We start from the raw sequence: 20,684 nt of genomic DNA, 5'->3' as shown, positions 1-20,684 counted from the left end.
ATACCTTAAGAAGGGAAGAGCATTGTATCTGGGGGGGGGGGGGGGGGGAAGCCTTTGGGGGTCACAGCAATATGTTGTTGAAAATACTTGAGCAGTTTTACCATTCTATTCAAATACTTCACATTTTAAAAGCTTTAAATCAAGTAAGTTTGGGTCTTGAATGACACAGCTTTAGTGACTGCTTATCAGCCACTCACGAATATGCATACTGCAGAAGTTAAATTGTGGCATTTTTCATTTTAAGGTGAAACCAAATGACCTGAAAATGGATCCATCTTCTCCTGTGTTACCAGCAACCATTTTAGAACAAATTTCCTTGCGGCTAGGATGCAGTCCTGCAGACAAGAAACTTGCTTTTCACTTAGATGAAGAAGATGAGTTAAAGCATCTTCGTGAATGTTTCTGTATCCCAAAAGTCAAGGATCTGCCTCCAAGTGAGAATTATAATTACAGTGATGAGGTGGGGGGGAAAGGGTGGGGCTTCATATCTTCTGCATGTGTTTATCACAAATCTTTGGAAATCATAGTTACTTATGAGATAATTGAGCAATTGCAGTCATATCTGAGCACAGTATGTCCCTGGTGTTGCTAAATCAATCCATCAACTTATTCTAGCACCAAAAGCTTTATGCTCTCATTCCCACCCTGAATAAAATGTGAGGATACAGTACTTACATGGTGCTTATGCTGTCAGTCAGCTGCTTTGAACAATATAGTGACTGATTGAAAATTATAGGCAGAAGCATTTCTATCTAATGGTTTGAAACGGCAACATTGCTTACAATAGTTCAGAGCAGTTGCTTCCTTAGTATAATATAGTTTTGGTATTATCTATCTAGTTAAAATTATTTTAGTTCATGAAAGAGACGGTACATATATTATATTAATGTTTATGCCTTATTGCTGGTAGTAGAGATGATTTTCTTCCTGAGGCCAAATGGAAGACTGTGCCTTAGAACAAATAATTGATCTGAGCAAGTAATTCATAATGAAACCTTTTATTTTAAGATCTTTCCCACTTTCCTCATGAATTGCCTACAAATAGATAACTGCACATGGCTTCAGTGTAGCTGTGCAAAATGGTTCTCAAAATTTTTCTGCTTCATTCCTGGTCTGTGGATTGTTTTGAGGAGCTTGTGGCATGGAGAGGACCTGGTGTGTGGAGACAGGGAGGCAGGAGGGATGTGCGGGAGGGCTAGCAGTCTGACAGGGAAGCATTTGTTTTGAATTAGCCCTCAGAATCCAATGAAAGCGCAAAATACTTCCATGGCTTTTGGTACCCGCTGCTGCTGTGTCTGGCCAAAATCACACATGGAAACTTGGTGGGATCACTCACCTATGGAGGTAGCATGGTCCTGGGCTCTTCTGTTTACCAAGTCCTGTTTGGGTTTATTTTCAGTCCACATTTCAAATACATGGGGAGCAAAAGCTGAGCCGGCTCTGCAGGCCCTGGTCATAGCATACTGGAAGCTGAAGACATGGCATGCAATTTCCTTAGATGATGAACATATGCAGGCATAGTCACTCTCTTCCTTTTGTGACTTGGCAGAAAGCGTCTATTAAAAATGAAAGAAAAAATATAGATCTGTGTTGCAAAATATTTTCATTTTCTAATAATTGCAGATAGAATTTTCTGAAGATTTTATTTTTTCTGAAAAGGACAGTACTCATGGTACATGAGATATTAAAGGTTCTTTCACCAAATTATGTCCAGTAAGGACCTGTGATAGAGAATCGTATCAATTGTCTGAATTCCTCGATATTTCTTGAAATTATCTTTGTCTTCAGCATCTTCCTGCCAAACAATGATGAATGTTGGGAATGCAGTCTGCTCCTGCCCTTATGACATGGGGATGGTAAATTTTAGTTCTTTATGTGCTGGTAATATTGGCTTATCTTTCCCCACATTCAAATCCTTGAATTTTGCTATTTATATTATTCAGATTAGAACTGGATACTTTACAAATATTTAAACTAGGTGCTTCCTCTGCATGGAGGAGGTGTTCTCAGCCTGTCTGCCAAGAAGTAATTATTTTTTTTTTTTTCCCCTGGTTGCTTAAGAGGGTTTCCTAAGCCCCATCTGTTTGTTTGGGTATGACTATTCTGTTCTCAAAGCCACTTCAGCTGCCACCATGCCACTGCAAAATATCCCTCCAAAGCTGGGAAGGTGCTGGAAGGCAGCTCGCATGGCCATTGTGCTGCTGTCCTTAACCTGGCCGTGCTATTGAAATCCAGCTCAAGTAGGGCACCTGAACTGCACCCATGCCTTCGGCTGCAGTGTGTCAAATGTCCCTCAGGAATATGAAACGTCACTTTTCAGTGTATTGTCGCAGCAGCTTCAGATTAAAGAATCTTCTGAGAAGCAAATAGTACACTTGATACCCCTGTGAGGAGTTTTCATCGCTTCCCTTCCAACCTCCATTATTATTTGTTTTTCAGTTACCACAGTATTTAGACCCAAAGACTGCTGATGCAGGTTTTTTCTGCAGTTACTATAATATTTAGTCCTGAAACTGTGGATATATATGTTTTAGTGAAGATAAGCAGCCTACAAAGCAGTGCCAACTGAACAGCACAGAGAACCCATCATTCTTGTGTTCCTAAATTGAGGGGCCTTTTCCTCCTTTTTTTCCCCCTGTCTCTCTTTTCCATGCTTCAGCTGTCATTGGGAACAGCTTCCCTGCTGAAAAACAGCAGGGTTGTAAATATATATATTTTTACATTGTGTGTCTATACCACAGAGACAGATTTCCCATGACATTTATCTGAGCACAGGCGCAGATCCTAGATAACATGCTTCTGAAGATAAGTGTCATTACATATATTAGCTATCAAATATTCTTTATATATTTACATAAAACATTACAATGGGGTTTTAAAATGAAGCCTTACAAGAAGCAGATGAGAACATCCATAGGAGACAACTGTAAGATGAAGTACATAAAAATATTTAGAAAGTCATTATAATAATTTAGTTATCAACTTATAAGCTGTCACAACTGTTTATTTGTGATATCCATCAAGTGGAAGCCACTAGCAGACTAACTCCCTGGCAAATCTTTTGAGTTTTTATGTGCAAGCATCAGGGATGAAGCTCAGGTGAGCAAATAGGAAAAGATGACAGCAGAAGATTTAGAGAAAGATTTGGATATCCTCGCTCTTCTCTGAGCTGACAACAAAGTCTTTTTTATGCTTTTTCATGCACTGTGGGGAGGAGGTAGGAGTGACTGGATTGCAGTTGGCAGTCAGGCACCAAATCACCAATCTGATTAAGGCTATGGCTTGTGCTTTGTCATCTTGTAAAGGAGTAGAGCATAATTCGGATTTCTTGGGGATAAAAAGATGTCCCAGAATGAGAATGTGGAGCTCTATTTCCCTGAAGACATGGTTAAAGTTAGTGGTTAATCATATAAATCTGGCTCGTCATTTGGAGGGCTTGTGAGGGTGCTATAGGAAGGTATGAAAGAGGTGATCTTTTATCCTTCAACAAGGGATAGGACTCAAATATATATAAGCAGATTTAGTCCTTCCTTTCTGGTTAATAAAGACCTTGTATTTTCCCCCTTTTTTGGACTGAATATTTCTGAAAATAAACTTGCTATTTCTTTGAGGTTTAAAAGGTATAGAAATATAGCAAGGAATGGGTTTATTTAGTATGAGAAATAACACGTGTTATTAGATCTGACCAGCTTGCATGAATCTGTATAGGTGTAAGAATAATTTATAACATATCCAAATAATCGTAATGTAAGTTATTGTTCATGTACTTTTTTTATGTAGGCTACTCAAAGGACACATTTCAATAATTAACTCCTGTTGGTTTTGCACCAGCCTTTATTTCATCAACTGTGCTTATTTGCTATTTGAATATTTCAATATATATTGCATGGCAACCACAGCTCTTCCAGAAATAAAAAGGGCCAGTACTGTTAGCAATTAGGGTAATCTGGGGAAAGACAGGTGCTAATCTTAAGAATACAAAGGGGTTACTGTAAAGAATGTCACAGTGACTGAGAAAATGTTGGAGCACAGCAATATGCTGGTCAGAAGTTGTGAAATAACACAGATGCTGCAAAAACCAAGCCTAGTTTTGGAAGCCGCAGTGGTCCAAAATGGTCCAAAAAGTCTTTTAATGATGTCAGGGAGGGAGAAACAAACAACTTTTTGTGAAAAAGATGAGTACAACCCAGTAGAGAGTTGAAAACATGCCAAAAAAAGAATATCAAAAGTAACATCCATAAAAGTAAAGATACACTTTGTCAAAGTGGTAAGGCCAGCTCTCTGCAACAGTGACCCAAGAGACATTTTTATTTAGAAAGGACTGTGGTGCAAGAAAAACTAACTTGCTTAAAATTCCTTAACTGTTTGAATTCTTAATTGAAGTATAGAAAGTATTAGTGAGATAGAGCTCCAAATTCTTGAGCAAAGATCCTTTTCTTTATTCCCAATGAGACAGTATTATTGTGTTTCTTGATAGGAAAAGAACTGTTAATAGAACCAATTTAGGAGCATGGATAATATTTATGCCTCTCTGTTTTCATTCGTATTAGAATAGAGATGAAAAACAGACATAGTATCTGTAAAATGGATTAGTCTGAAATTGCTCTCTGACTTACGCTTTTTAAAAGCTTCTAAAGCTTTAATTAAGAAATTACCCAAGTTGTCTATACTTCTGAAAAATGTGTTTCTGGTGAAGTTCAATGAAGTTAGTGCAAAAGTTAGTAAGAGACCTTTTCCAGGCATCTAATTTATTTTTCTACAGACCTAACATAATATTTTCACAGACAGAAATGCAATCTTATAATTTGTTTCAGCATGTATCTTAACATATTTATTCATTTGATCTCTTTTCTGAGGTATATTGACTATATTTACCAAAAATACATGTAATGTTAGCTTTTGGAGTATTGTAAGTGTATGTATAGATGAATGTAAATTGCTTACTGCTTCTAGAAGGTCATCATCACTTGTCCCTTCGAGAATCTCTAACATAAGAAATAATAGAAAAAGGCAATGTTTGGATTGATAGATGATGACATGGGGTAATTAGATTGTTCAGAACCTCACTAGAGCTATTATTTATAAATTTATACCGCCTTGCTTTTCTCCTAATCATTGAAAAGATTTGTCAACATAGATTTCCTCATCAGATGATGATGATGACATGAAGTGCAGCCCACGGTATATGCTGACAAGACAAGAACTTTTGAGACTGCCTTAAAATATTCTGTTGCAGTGACTACATTTTTCTAAACAGTCATTTAATCATGCAGGGAGAATTTACATGAAAGTCACAGATTTACCTAGTCTTAATTTTTATTAAATGCACCATTCGGGTAGTTTCACAACTCGGCATAGGAATATATTGATAATGGAAGAAAATAGGAATATGTTGATGATGGTCAGGAAAATGATCCCTCTTCACTCACCATTGGTTACAGACCCGACAATATTGGTGCCAGTGGCTTCTTCCCACACATCCCAAGACCTGGGGATTTAGTGCTGACTGAACTCACGTTAGCTCCAGACCAGTTATAGATGGACTCAGCCAAAAATTGCAGGAGGATGAGGGGAACAACTGCTTATGAATTGCCTGGCTGTCCTCTTCCCTGGACCCCTTTGCAGGGTCACCTGAGTGGTGTCCTGGGAGGCAGGTCAGGATGCAGCCTCTCCATTTGCACGTGGGGACCACGGTGCCCCAGGGGGATGCGGAATGGGCTGAGCCCAGGGTGGTGGCACACACGTGTGTGTGTGTATATGTGTGTACGTGTGCTGTCCCTCCTGTGCTCACTCCCACGTGTTTCTGTGGTTTCCCTCCACAGCAGATCTGAGCCTGGTGAACGGAGAGGAGAGCTGCGTATACTTTGCTGGGAATTCTCTTGGGCTCCAGCCAAGAAAAGTTAAAACTTACTTGGGTGAAGAACTGGACAAGTGGGCTCGAACGTGAGTACACCACAAGGGGAGTGAGATGCTAACCCGTGCTTCAGATTTTTACTTTGTTTTATTTGTGGATCTGACTTGGAAATGCTTGAGTAGGGGAATAGTGTGTTAAAACTACTACAGCCCAGGAGTAAAACATGTTCAGTGTTTCCTTAGCACTATTTATATCTCCTTGCAAGGTAAGAGCAGTAAAACAGGCCAAGAGAAACTTCCAGCTGTGGTAACTTGTGCTGTGCATGGTGGTTCTGCTTTGGCTCATCTGGAGGATCTGCACAGTTTAACCGTCCCCATCCAATTTCTATGTGTGCTTATACACAAAGCACACGAACTCATTTGGTTACTGCTGCTTGCTGGTGAACATGATTCAGTTTCAGGCTCTGTGATTTTCTAATTAGTACTTTTAACTGTGTGTAATTCACCCTGCAGGCCTTGCAACGGGCAGTTCCCCTTGAAATAGCATCGAGCGCAGGTGGTGCTGCTGCCAGCGCTGGCAGCTTTTTGGCTTCTCTTAAACCAGGTCTCTGCCTGACAAGTTCATTTTATTTAGAGAGAAACATTCCTGTCCTCTCAGTGGCATCTCAGAGAGCAGCTGAGGGTGGATTGCAGTGAGCTCTGCCAGACAGAACTGAGGTAAGGCAGGAGGACAAAAGAGGGACAGGTTTCAGCATTGAAGGAAAGGGGCATTTTCATCATAACAAATAGGAAACTTTTTTATATACATGAGGTGGAATAAAAGCAGATTTTTTTTTTTTTTTAATATTATGCTTTGTTTCTATGAAGAGTCTGTGCTTTGAGGTGTCCAACACCTGCCTGAGCAGCTGAAGCAGGGACGAGTAAGGAAAAAGAAGTAAAAACCAGAGAACTGAAGGCGGGAAAGGAAAATAACATCCAAATGAATGAGTGAGCTGGGAGAGAGATTTTTAGAAGGTGTGGGATATGAGTGAAACTGATATGATTTCATGGTCAAGAGAGCAGTGGAAATACAGGGAAGTGGAAGAGGAAAATCAAATTCTGCTAACTGGGTAGCCTTTTTTCAGTAGAAATGATCTAGATAGTCTTCACATTGTAAATGTGAAAAGTCTGTATCTGGTCTTTCACTTATTAATATATGAATGCTGCGGATTAATAAAAATGGTTTACTGTTTCCTATTTATTATATTCTTGTAAGTGAGAAGAAAGTTGAGAATGAATAGGAATGAATGTGAACTTTGGGAAGCACTCATTCCTCCTGATTATTCATTCAGCACAGCACTGCAGTTTCTCCAGTCATTTGAAAAAATTGCAACCCTGTCCATTTCTGTATGATTATCCTACTTTATCAGGGAAACAGCTGAGCTCTTTCAAAAGGTAAAAGTCAGATAGCACTCTTATCTGTTAGAGTGATGCACTGGGAGTGCAAACATATTTCAGCTCCTTCACTGCACCTTTTCACTGGTTCACTTCCATTCTTATGTTTGTCTTTGCTACAGAGAAGGATGTTACTTTTTTTTTTTTTTTTCTTGATGATTAGAAAAACCCAAAAGAAAAGTGTAGGCAGCATGTTTCTCCAGAATACCAAAAGTGCCTTCAGTAGCTCTGTCTAAAGGGGAAATACGGCTAAACATGATTTTAGCCTATCGGAAGAGCGGGAACAAATCTAGAAAGGCTGTTTCCCCAAAATACAACTTGACCCCAAACACCTTACCCAGAATAAATCAGAACGTTTGAAAAAACTCAGTCCCAAAACAAACACAAACTAAACCAACAAAGCCCCACAACACAATCCTGCTAGTTGCAGTTGCACCTAAGGCAAGTGAGGAAGTTGGGTGAGGTCAAGCTAAATTTGAACAGAGACGTTTATGCTTAAAGAATCTGATGAGCAAGATCAGGTGCTGGGGGCTGCAAAGGAATAGGTAGTTGGAGATGTACAATGGATGCTTTTATTCCAGTCACTAAGGATAGCTCAGCAAAATGCAGTCAGAGATAGTAGCTGTTACCAGCCAAAGCCTGTTCAATGGCTTGTGTGTTGGCAGCATGGAATTTAGTGGCTGTGGCTTAGATAAATAAGTAGCAAGAATCTAAGAAATGACATGCAAATTAGGTACATCCTTCAAGTCAGCGATGATATAGATTCTGGCTCTCTTATAAATTGGTTTAGTGTGTTTTCTGTGTGTTGTGTCTTGGGACTCATCTCAAATAGCTACTATGCTTGTCTATTTAAATGGTTTTCACTGCTTATAGCTGATGGCAAGAGTGAAAAGGAAGATTACCTGGTAGCTGTTGTCAAGGGCAGTGAAACTCATATAGCTCTGCATGGTGATGGCAACTCATTAGAGTAAGGGCTGGAGAGAAAAAGGCATTTTCATGCATTTCTTTCTTGTGTTCTGTCTTAGTGTCACTGTCCCTTCCCCCCTCTCACCTTTAAATGGTGGGTTTTACCTTTCTTCTTTTACATCTGCCTCCCACGTACCTGTTCTAGTTTTGTATTCTTTATTTCCACATTCCTGAGTCCTATTTTTTTATGCTAATGTATAAAGACTACAAATCTAAGCCACTGGGATTCTTAGTATGGATTTTAAAAGAGCCTTTGAGACTTCATTTTTCTTTCTCTTTTGATTTCAGCTAAATCCAAGATTTATTGAATGAGGGGCAAAAAGGGATGAAGAGTCGTCTCTTCTATGCTTAGACTAGACGAGCCAATAATCCAGTTTTTTGAAATCTAAAAGACCAAATTGTGACTTTTTTGGTTGGAGAAAGGCCAACAGGTGCTTTGCAGTGTCTTGTTTTCCCTTTCCCCTGCTACAGCTGTTTAAGCAATTAATGTATTTTATAAAATCATTATTGCATGTGAACATACTGCAGCAGGCAACATCTCTCATGTTCGAGTAACTCATTACAGTGGAACTCTTGAAAGAGAAGGGAGTCTGCTGTGGCCAGTTGTTATGATCTTGTGAAGGGTTGGCAGGGTGATCGGGGAGTGGAGAACCTGCTGAATGGAAGTCTTGAGGATTAGATTTGTTTAGTTGAGCAAAATGAAGACTGAAAAAAAAAATGACTGTTCTCTGTGAATGTATCAAGGGGTAAACATGGGGGAAGAAGGGAGCCACTTATGTGAAAGTACATACCGGCACAGTAAATGTAAACTAGTACTTAATAAATTTAGGCTAGAAACTAAATATGTGTGTATACTTCTAAGCATTGAAGTAGTCTGTCAACAGGCTTCTGACATGAGTATAGTAGACATAAAAAATTCCAAGTTTGTGGAGGACTTTGCTACTGCAAGTGCTGCATTATAAAGAACTGTTTCCAGTGAGTCAAGAGGTATCTCTGGTTCTATGTGCTCAACTAATCCTGCAAGGTAGAACAGCCCTGCAAGCTGGAATGCAGCTTGGTGGGGCTTGGTCATGTTCTGTTCAACAAACCCACTTTTGCCATTTGGCAGGAGTCATCCCTGCATTGTACCTTTCAGCAGATTTTATGTCAGAGCTGTAAATGCCTGGTTTAACGCCCTGGGATTTTTAGTTTTGCCTTCAATCTACTGCTCCATATGGGTCTTTTTCTTTGGATATGTCTTCCTTTCTTTTGGCTGTTTCTTTGCTTGAAACCATCATCAAATTTAAGAGCCTGTATTGGCTCATTAAATGCCTTGCATCATTTTTGACAAAGCAAGAAGGAAATTTTCACCTGAACAAGATTTGGATGAGCGCAGAAGATTCCTGAAGCTGGCAATTAATTTAAAACCCTTTTGTTATCTCCTTTGAAACCCTGGGATCATATCAGAAAATGTGTTTCTAGCTCCCCTAGCAAGCTTTAAATCAACCAGACCTCAGCGAATAAAACGTGGCACTGTGATTTCTTGCCAAATTGAAAATAAAATGGTAACCGACTAAAAATTAATTTGCACAACAAGGAACTCTCACAGTAGTTTAAGAAATAATTCTGTTTGTATGATGCTTTATGATTTGATGGGCCACGTTTTGTATTCATTAATTTGGGTACCTCTATTTAAATCTCTCTCTTGCTACCCAGGGTGCAGAAGAAACAAAATGAGACATAGGCTATCCATGTCTGAGGGGAATGCCAGAAGCACTGCAGTTGTGTCCTTAAAGATTATTACCACCAGTGCCTACCAGAGCTGAGAGAGGGGTGGCATAATATACAGAGATATAAATTCTCTGAGGCAGAGCATAGAATTTTACAACCTAAGTGTAATAGGATGTATTGTGCCATCAGCAAGGGCTACAGAGTTTCATGTGATTAAAATAAAAAAAGGGTCCAAGAATATGCCTTTAACTACCATTTTAGCTGCAATAATTTTTGTCTCTTGGCATTTATATTGGCCATCAAGAGGGAGGCAAGCTGTAAGCTGTAGTGTAATAATAATAATAATATGAATAATAATTAATGCTGGCTCTCCCCTCTTTCAATATACTTAAATGTTTTTTTCTCAAAAGAAAATATTCTTATGCCCAAAATATCATATTTGTTTTCATGATAACTTGGAAATTTATTCTGAAATTTTGTTAGTCCTGTGTGCTGATAGAGAGAGCTTTCATCAGTAAATTCCCATTAGAAGGACACTAATGGCTATAAAATCAGAGAAAGCTAATGAAAGAGAATCCCATAGGTAGTTAGGGCTTCTTTTTCCCATCTTATTATGTTCACTATCTTCTTTCAGAAATACAGATCCCCTTGGGCAGAGAGCCACTGAAGATCTTTGGTTTTTTTTTATTTTAACAGTTTGTAATGCCTCAGAGTCCCTTGATCACTATATTACAGTTAAGAGTAAGAAGGGAAATTAGCAATAAATGTCTTGCTGTTTGTGAAACACATACCACTGTCTTTAGGGAAAGCAGCTGCATTATGGTATGATAGAAGGGAGGAACTTTTAGCACTTATCCTGCCCCTTACAACATTTTCTTCCCTACCCACCTACTGCCTTTATTCCTCATCTATGAAATGGTCTTGTAAATGAATGCTATTTCACCCTGTCCACTTTCTGCTATCAAGTTCTCATCAGAGAGCAATTCTAAAATGGAGAAAAGCGGTCAGCTAGTGTACCGCGACATTGTCCAAATTAGGGATCAGTGTCTTCCTTGTCTTCTGTATAGGGTTGGACTTGTTGAATGCAAGGAGGTTATTTTAGCTGTAAGAGATGTCCAGTAGTATCTGTGCCCTCTACCTGCTGACCTAAACTAGTCCAAAAGCAAATGATGTTTTACAAGGATGAGAAGGGTGAAATGGTTAACACAAATTGTGATTTTTGCAGCAGTTGTTATTTTCTTCAGGACTGTAGTTCTTTTGGAAATATCCCTTGGAGGTGTGAATTAGACCCAATTCAATCAGAAAGGGTCTGACTGTAAAACATCCAGGTAATTTGTGTGGGAGACAGAACAAAATTCTACCTGAGAAGGGGAAGTAGGAGGTGGATAGGGAAAACCAATCTTTTAAATAGCCTTAAGAATGGGGGACAAGCTGGTAGTCTCTTGTACACCCTCCTTTCTTATGTCTTAATCAGCAAGACGTCTTATGATTTTGAGTGAACATTGTGGGCCTGTTCTTTAAAAGGTTTATCACTTGTTCATTTTTTTTTTTTTCCTTCTTTCATCACAGCTTTCAGGGCTTTTTTTGCTCTCTACTCAGTTTCCCTCTGGTTTTGTCCCTGTTTTGAAACAGCTTTATACTTGGTTTCCCTCAGCCGCATGCAGCCTGGCATTTCCGACTCCACAAGTACCCCGTGGTGCTCAGCAAATATGAAAATCATCCAGTGTGAGATGGAAGCCCAGAGCAATGTTCCTCTGGATTAGCACCATTATTACTTTTCTCAATCTGCCTTCATTTGCATTTAAATCTGTAAGCTACATCCTGCATGTTTAAGAAACTTTGCAACTTTTTATTTATATAAGCATGGTGTCTACCTTAGGAGTTTAATTCTCTGTCACATTTGCAGCAAAAAGTGTTTCAGAGAACTTAATCCAGAACTGAAGGTACACATCTGTCGCTTCAGAATAGTGGTGCATTCTGGTTTAAGGTGACCATACGATCCACTGTAGACAGCAACAGTTTGCAGAATAAAGTTTTTAAATGCCCTCTGTCAAACCAAAAAGCTTTGTGCACACTTAGATCTAAAACAATTTGGCAGGGAGAAGAGAAGCAATAAAAATTAGCAAGCAGCTCTGTTTATGCAGGGAAGCACCTGCCCATACATTAAGTATCTGCTGGTTTATGCAGAAGGGTGAGTTTAGACAGGAGATTCAGGACAGAAATTGGTTTTGTCAAGAAATATTCCTGTATGGAAGCAAGGCGGTACTCAAGTCTACCATCCTCTGCACTGTGCAGTGTTCATCTGGAGATGCAGGTGGAGTAACCCTGCAGGGTGATCTCTGCTCTCTGTGTAGTTTTTGTGAGCTGGGGTTATCAGGGTTCCATCCTGAGCCGGGCTCTTTCCTGGTGTGCCTGATCCTGGAAACTTCTTGTACCCATACAGCCACTTCCAGGGAGCTTGTGGAAAAGCTATCATCTTTAATTTTGAGGGATTTATAGAGGAATCTGGGGGGCCAAAGTAAAATTTTCAGGCAGTTGAAAACCTGTCAGAAACCATTAAATGAACTGTGTTTGCTAAGAGCTTTAACGGCATGATAAACGTGTTGTGCTCAGTTGAGGCAAGTCTCTTCCTCCTCTGAATGTGGGATCTCTAAATCAGGCACGTTTCTTTGGACTCATCCAAAGGGAACAGCATATGCTTTCATTGCTTACGTCTTCTTTTTTCAGAGGTGTTCATGGCCATTTCAGTGGCCAGCGCCCGTGGGCTTTGGCAGATGAGTGCATCCTGGACCTGATGGCTGAGCTGGTTGGTAGGTGTGAACTGCGGGGAAACTCTTTCTCTAGAAATGAAAACAAATTTGGTTTCTTTTAAGACTGTAAATCCTGAAAATCTATTCCCAGATTTTAGTTCCTTGCATTCTTTTGTTTTAAAGTAGTTTTTCTGACTGCCTTGTGCATGGACTAACACTTTATTTTAAGGCTGCAAGTGATTTAAGAGATGAATGTATGTGATAATATATGAGCATATGCATATCATGAAACTAATTGTGGCAAAGGGTTTCATAGAGCATCATAAACCACTTGGTCTAACGTGAAGCTCTTTTAAAGGGCGCTTGGCATTACAGATTCTATGACTCTCTCCTAGAAGTGAATCAATGAACTTTCCCCTTTGAAAAATTATTTCTATCTAGACATTTTCTGCTTTTCCTGCTTTGTCAACCACTAAATCCAGCCTCATATTTGAGATCTGCTTATGCCAATGAAGCAGATAATTGGGCCAGGACCTGCTATTTATAAGCTCCCATTACCCTACTGTACCCCATGAGAAGTTTTCAGTGCTGCAGGACCTTGGCAGTAAAAGCTGCTGGTTATTCCAGAGATTGAGAAGGATCCCTGGAGACGACTTCTGGTGAGTTTGCCAGCCATGAAAGCACCGATCTGCGTCTGAATGCAAATTTCCTCTATTGCCTCTCTGTACTAACCTGTGTGTAGTGACTGAAATAATCTTTCACTGGGATTTCCTTCGAGTTGTTGTTGTCAGAAAGGGGAAGAGAAATGATCTTGGCAGCGTTTCTCACAGACCCTTTTTCTCCCCAACACTTACAGACATTGTCAAGGCTGGGTTAGTAGATTTTAGTGAGATTTGGCCAGTATTTCAATTTAGCTGCTGAAGGCAACAGTCAATACTGACTGTCTGAACTGAATTATCATGCGTTCATTTGTGCCTTCACTAAGGAAAAAATATTACAGCTAAGTTGACTTACTATATTCTTGATTTTGTCTTGTAATTTCTCCTCCAAGTATAGACAAGTGTTTAATGAGAAAGTTATGACTTTTCTCCTTCAAGAGAAGCAAATGGGGTATGAACAAGTGGAAACAGAGATATTAAGGAATTTCATGACTGGTTTGTTTATATACTTATAAATAAAGTCACTTCCTGACTTCTTCATGAAGTTTCCAAATAGCTAAAATACTGGATGTTAATATTGAAGCAGAGCAAATATAAGAAAATATTGTTGTAGTTGATCTATCCATGATGTAAGAACTGGGCATGACTAGACTGGGCATCACTGGGCTATACAGAGTGATCCCACGTGCAGAATGAAATAAAAACTAAAATGTAGATTGGTTGTTCCGATTTTGGGAGTTGCTGCCATAGTACCTGGTGTGTTGCTCAGGAGGTCAAGAAATTACTTTTCTTGCTTTCATTACATTCAAGGGCAAGCTCAGTACATTAATCTGTTAACTAACATAGAACATAAAAATGTGAGAATGTAAAGTGGGAGAAGGTGTTGAAATGCTGAACACAGTTGATTTAGGGATTTCTCTAGTTTGACTGATCTTTCCTGGCAAGTGGATGTTCTCGTTCTGGTAGGGTGTAACTGGGAAGCTGTGGGCAGGTGGGGAAATGTGACCTGTCACACAACTAGCCTGATGCATAATAAGGCCTTTTAAATTGGAAACCTTGAATTTGATTAACTAGAGGGTGGAGAATTTATCTGACACCTCATGGGAATGGGAGAGCAGTCACACTATATACTTCCAGGCACTTAAATTGGTAAAGTAACGAGGTAGACCATCGATGCACTTCACATAACCAGGAGAGAAAGTCAGGATTGCCCAAAGGGCAGCTTGAAGCACCTGATTATCATCCTCCTCTGCATCACCACCTGTGAATATTTGCCACTGCTCTGTTTGCAAAATGTGGGCCCCCGTGAACTCCCTGCAGGGTGTTGGGGCGGGCTGAGCACCGACCTCCTGCTGGTGCTGGTGCCGGGGTCAGTTCACCCTCAGCTTTAGGTTAAGAGTCACTGCAGAAAGCAGGGAGTCAGGCTCAGGTTTTTTCCCTTTGCCATCTGTCTCATAGAGGCTGCCAGTTCATTGTGTATTGTATTTGTTTAACTAAAAGAAGTATTCTGGGCGTAAGGAGAGAGAAATGAGAACTTTGCTTAAACTTCATCTAATTGCTCATCAGTCTCCTTATTTTTCTTTTCTTTTCCAAACTTTATATAACACTAGTGTGTGGTTTTTGTTTTTTTTTTTATCACAATGGCCAGACTACACTGAACTTATTACAATATTAGTCATTTTAAATATATATTTTCAAGTTTTCTATAAAAATTATGACTGAGGTCACCCTACCATTAACCTACTGTTGTTTTTAAAATTCTTTGCTGGGAAGTGTTTCATAGTCCTGTTTTCCTCAGCAGTAAAGGGCATGTCAGCATTATTAGCTTGGATTTTGTTCTCCAGGATTTTTTGGACTTTAATTGAACTATAAAATATGGTTTGGGCTCAAATCTGGCCCTCATATTCACATGCCAGCAGGATTTTATTTATGTAATATCCTCATAGCTTTTTTCAGGACCTAGGTGAGTGATTCTTAGAATGCAAATGAATTCGTATTTCCCAAATAATGGATGTATTGTGATAAGTTCTGATTTTTAAAATTTTAGCTAATAATGAAAAGGATAAGAGAATAAATGCAGGAAAAATCTTATGTTAAAATGCTCTCTCTAATGTGTTATTTATAATTGAGTAATGTTTTCCAGCAAGGTGTAATACCGAATATGTATGAGTTGAGCGAATTCTGAATTTACTTTTTTAGTGTATTTAATGTAAGAACATAAACAACATTTTACCCTGTTTTTTATTCAATATTTAATATGTTATGGAAGAGGATGAATTGTCATTTCTTACTCTAAGTAGGAGTAGTAAGTAAAAATTATTAGGTGAGATTTATTCAAGAATGGACTAAAGATTGTAAAATATCTTTGTTTAATGGCTTATACTGCTATAGCACCTTGCTTATTAAATGCAGTCACATTTTCTTGTTCAATGAAAGTTACAGTAGTAAATACATTGTGAAATGCAGAGTCAAGGTCAATGGATGCCAACACTTTTTCTGTGCTCACGCCGAGTGGCATAACGCGGTAACGGTAATCTCTGCTTCTCCTACTAGACTTTATTAAAACATTACAACCTTGGCAGGATCACCTTCTGATGGAACAAGATTAACTGTATGGCTGCTGCTGTACAATGTGCTCAGGCAGGTCTCTGTTGAGGGAAGACTGAATGCTTAGCAGATTTGTAGTGACGTTGAGTGATAAGGATTATTTAAAATAACCAAACTGTTTTCAGAATTGGGGCCCTTAGGCTTTTTTCAATCATTTTACAAAATGTTTTTTACTTAGTCTGGTGAGGATCAGGCTCCCACTGCAGTCACAGAGGAGAAGGATGGCAGTGTCTGCCTAACGCAATCATAATTGTCTCTGAAGTTGTACTTCGCAAATGCTGCTTCCTTTTATTAAAGAGGAGATTTATCAAGCGGAACATAAAGGTTTTAGCCTGTCTTGGAGATATGGTATAAAGTTAGGAAATAAGGAAAGCAAACATAATTTTGTCTCCTGTGTGCGGGGTCTTTGAATATTGTAATAGGTTAATTGGATCATAGAAAGGTTGTTTTCTGAAATGCAGTGCAGGTTATAAAGGATAACAGTTTTCCAATGACACGGATGAGGTTTGTTTTGTGGGCATGAAATTCAATAATAGAAAGCTTTTAATAAATATATAATTTACGGAAGACCAAGACTTACATGACAAATGTAGTGTCATATTTAATTTAGGATGCTAGCATGCAGCTACAAATGATCTACAGATTAACCATTTGTGTTATATGGAAATGGTACAGCAGGCAGAGGATTGCTTGTGCAGACTTTGCTGTGAAAGCCACAGATTTCATGGAAGGAGCAGAGGGAGAAATAAGAACAATACCATTTCTTGTTGTTATCCCTTTTTCAGCCTCAAGAGTTCCATAGAAATATTAAGACTGCAAATAATACTGTTTTGAGCTGCAATCACTCTCTCTAGCTGTCTTCTCTATCTGCAATAGAACAGCCGCAAGGTGACCTCTTCCAGCAGTATAGAGCCTGCAGATGCAATGCTATCAGAGGGAAGAAAAGAAAGCAAAGGAGGAGTTTAAGTGAGGAAAAGAGCTTATTTTTCCCTATGAGTGATTAGGTCTACTTATATTCCTTCCCACAAACTTGATGATGTTTCTGGTGTCTGAAGGAGGGAATGTATTTACAACATCTCTTTTTCTGCCTGGCTCATCCCCTGGACAGGTCCTCCGGAGTCATTGACAGCTATTGACAAATCTTTTTGTCTGATACTATGGAACTTTCAGCAGCACAAAGGCCGGCCCTTGAATACCTTGATCAGAATGGTTCTTGGCTTTACCAGTGGTGGCAGAAGCTAAGGCTTGCTTGGCAAGGATTTATGAATAAACTCTTCTTAATTATAGATTTCCATGTTCTTTTGTCTATATTTTCTTGCACTGAGTTCAGTTATGTCTTTTTCTTAGTCTGGAAAATTATAACAGCTCCATGAACTTAAACTCTGTGGGATATCGTGTTTTGGTGATCTTGCTGCCTTTCCCCTGTCTTGGTTGGGACCTGGTGTGACCTCCAAGGCAAGGACAAGAGAAAACCAGGATTCACCTGTCTGTTCTTTGTGGCTCCCCTTACCTTTTTTTACCCCAACATCATATTTTCCTTTCCTCTTTATCTCAAGTGTAGCTGTTTCCCTCCCTGCCTGCTTACACTTGTCTTCATCCCTCCCTTTCCTCATTCCACCTTTGGTGAACTCCACCACTGGGGCGATGACTGGGGCAAGGCGAATGAGCCCATCTTCCAGCTGAAGATGACTCTCAAAGCACTGATGTGTGTCAAGGGTGAATTACTGCTTTTCAACAATAGACATCAGGCAAAACGGAAAGAAACAGGAATTGATTTTCTCCATATCTTGGTGGTGCCCTGCTCAATGCGCAGTTCCTCATCCTGCCTAAAACCTTTCAACAATGGTTGATAAGGGCTCGAGAATTTGTTACTAAACACTTTGTAATAACAATTAGTTGTTACTCCATTAACTCTGTCCATGATTATCTGTAGCCAAAAGGCATCTGTTATAAGCCTCCTTGGAGCTATGTGAGTATGGCGTCTTCCTGCTAAGTTGCTACATTAATAATGGTCTGTTACAGTCAATGGGCCAATTTTGCTTGTTTTTTTTATTAGGGATCAGATTTAGCATGACATTACAGTAACCACTTACAATAGAAGATTGTCTCAATATGATTTCTGACTTGCTTTACATATAAGCTTATGACAAAAATAAGCCTGCAAATCTTGCTTTATATGTAGTCTTCTGACCTGATTTTTTCTCTGGGGTATTAATGATAATAAATCCATTGGTGGTTTGCCAGGAAATGGAAATAATTAATTGTTTTTTGTTTTCTGTGGCTGACCTGAAAAAATAAATATTTTCCTGCCAGTGTGGTATAGTGAGTCAGACAAGAAATCTTTTTACTTCACTGTGATGACATCTTAAACATTTCTTTATTTTCCAGTCTTTAGAGAGGCATTGTCTGAAAACATGCTTTTGATTTCTCAACACTGTACTAGATTTCTCTGAAATTATAAAGAAACCCCCTAAGCATGTGTTGTTTTTATCTGTTATTATTTCAGGGGCCCAAAGACATGAAGTAGCCTTAATGAATGGGCTGACTGTTAACTTGCACCTCCAGATGGTATGTTTTTACAACGTTTATTTGATGTGTCGAAAAATATTTTTTTCTTTCCTTTGTAAATGTAAGCAGAGTGTTTTCTGAGGACCTCACAAAGACTGTGCTGGATGATAGCCAAACTTTTTGTAAGCCTTGGGAGTTGTATCTTGAATGATGCTTTGGCTTGTGCAAGACCTGGCTCAACTTAATGTTAAGCAAAAAAGCTGGACAGTGAAGTGTTTTCAAAGACTCTATAGGGGAAGTTTGAGTTCTTCTCGTATGTGCTGCATGTCAGTCCATGGAGATGAGACCTTATTATTTAAGAAACTTCTACAAATAACTTCTCAAATTTCAATTTCGCACCAAATTTCAAAGTTTAAGAAACAAGAACTCAACTGTGAGCGGGATAAAGCTGTAACTTCAGTCAAGCTTCAAATACAGCTTCATGCAAGAGACAGCATTTTGAGTTATGCTGTTTTATATACACCTAAAATGTGGTAAAGCACCTGATTTTATTTATATGACATAGTGGCCATGTGGTTTCCTTTTGTGTAGGTGTCTCTGTGGTTACATACAGCATGTTTCTGATTCTCTAGTATTTCCAAAGATTTGGTTCAACTGAAGGAAGACAAGAAGATTAATTTTGCATGGTTCACACCAGAAGATACATTACTTGGATTCACTCCTCTGTAAAAATGTCTCTGAACTTTGTTAAATTAAGAAGTCTGAGGCAGACCAGGGTGTGGCTAAGTACAAGCCAGTTTACTGGCTGCTCTGCCCCGAATGAGGTGCAATGCAGACAGGCTTTCGCTAACCTGCCTGGGTGTGCAGCCCATGCTGAGCTCGCTGTAACCACTGCGGGCATGAACAGTCTTCCAAGTCTTCTCCTAGACTTCTCAGCATGGAGGACCTGAGAAGGAAAGACCATTCACCTCCAGGTGCTGAGATGGATGAGAATGAGGTCTTTGCAGAAAGCTTAGTCCTTTGGTCAGGCTTGTTTCAGAGGAGGGGATGATTTAATAACTAATGTTTTAGGGCAGGAATGGAAATCGGTGCCTTTGCACAGCTTGCTCCTCTTCAGCCACTGCTTTTGCTTGTGGGATGGAGCTGGGTGAAATCCCAGCTTCCCTGGCCACAGTCAAATCTTTGCCATCAATTCCTGTAAGTGCTAGTTTTCACTGCTGGATTTGTGTGGCCTTTGTTATGGATATGTGAAGTACAGTATTGTAACACTTTCCTACTTTGATAAATGCTATATAGACAAAGGAGTATTTGTAATTTCTGGGGGATTCTCTGTAGTCAGCATGAAAGTAAAACAGACTTTATTAAGTTACATGCTGGGGGGACCTCTCATCTCTATTTAGATACATTTCAACATCTTTTTTTTTTTTTTTCTTAACAGCTATCTTTCTTTAAGCCTACTCCAAGACGCTGTAAAATTCTTCTAGAAGCCAGAGCATTTCCCTCTGACCATGTAAGAAATTAATATTTCACCATATTTGTATTATTAATCATATTTTTCCAAAGAATATCAGTAGCCTGATTTGAATATTTATTAGCTCATCTTGTCCAAGTAACATTACAATAAAAAAATCTGTCAGAAGCTTTTGAGTTCAGCATATTTTACAGATTGTAGCTTTATTCCTTTTGTTCAAATAAAAAATGTTACAAGAGGAAAAGATTGAATGGGTACATTGATTTATTAGTCTTTTTAAAGACATTGAGCAAACTACTGGCCTAAATCAACTGAAGTTGTAAATGTTTTATTAATTCTTGTTGCTGTTTTACTTTATGAAACCAAATCAATACAAACTGACAACATTAACACTTATATATCCCCAGACAGAGATGGAAATGTTTGTTCTTAGCACTTTAGATTACTAGTTCAAACATAATTTGTCTGCTATAAAATAGGAGACAATAGCCTGTGCATCACAGCTTAGAGCAAATTAATCTTTGGTTTTGTGGCCCACTGCTACTTTATCATCAACTCCATAAACTCATGGAAATTGATAAGAAATTCGATCTCTAAGGTGCAATAGAAATGAGCCAAGCTACTAACAGGTTTATTTGTAATGAAGATGGCAGCACAGATATATAAACTTCAAATTGACTTTATTCTAAATAATGTTCATACTTATCCCACGTTTGTTACAGGTAC

At 39.0% G+C, this 20,684-nt stretch overlaps 1 protein-coding gene across 1 annotated transcript in view; it reads left to right on the top strand.

Annotated features, from left to right (window-relative positions):
• The first annotated feature begins 247 nt into the window (after positions 1–247).
• KYNU (kynureninase) overlaps positions 248–20,684 on the top strand; it is a 55,195-nt gene continuing 34,758 nt past the window's right edge. The window contains exons 1-5 of the mRNA XM_032997456.2: positions 248–434; positions 5,823–5,943; positions 12,691–12,773; positions 18,486–18,547; positions 19,926–19,997. Of these exons, the coding sequence (XP_032853347.2) occupies positions 266–434; positions 5,823–5,943; positions 12,691–12,773; positions 18,486–18,547; positions 19,926–19,997 (507 nt within the window). The 5' untranslated portion in view covers positions 248–265. The remainder of the gene's footprint in view (positions 435–5,822; positions 5,944–12,690; positions 12,774–18,485; positions 18,548–19,925; positions 19,998–20,684) is intronic.

This window comes from Tyto alba, unplaced genomic scaffold (assembly GCF_018691265.1).
Source record: "Tyto alba isolate M040663 unplaced genomic scaffold, T.alba_DEE_v4.0 Super-Scaffold_7, whole genome shotgun sequence".
NCBI classification, from domain to species: Eukaryota; Metazoa; Chordata; class Aves; order Strigiformes; family Tytonidae; genus Tyto; species Tyto alba.
The sequence above is the reverse complement of the archived record's forward strand: the minus strand, read 5'-3'. Positions and strand labels throughout refer to the sequence as shown.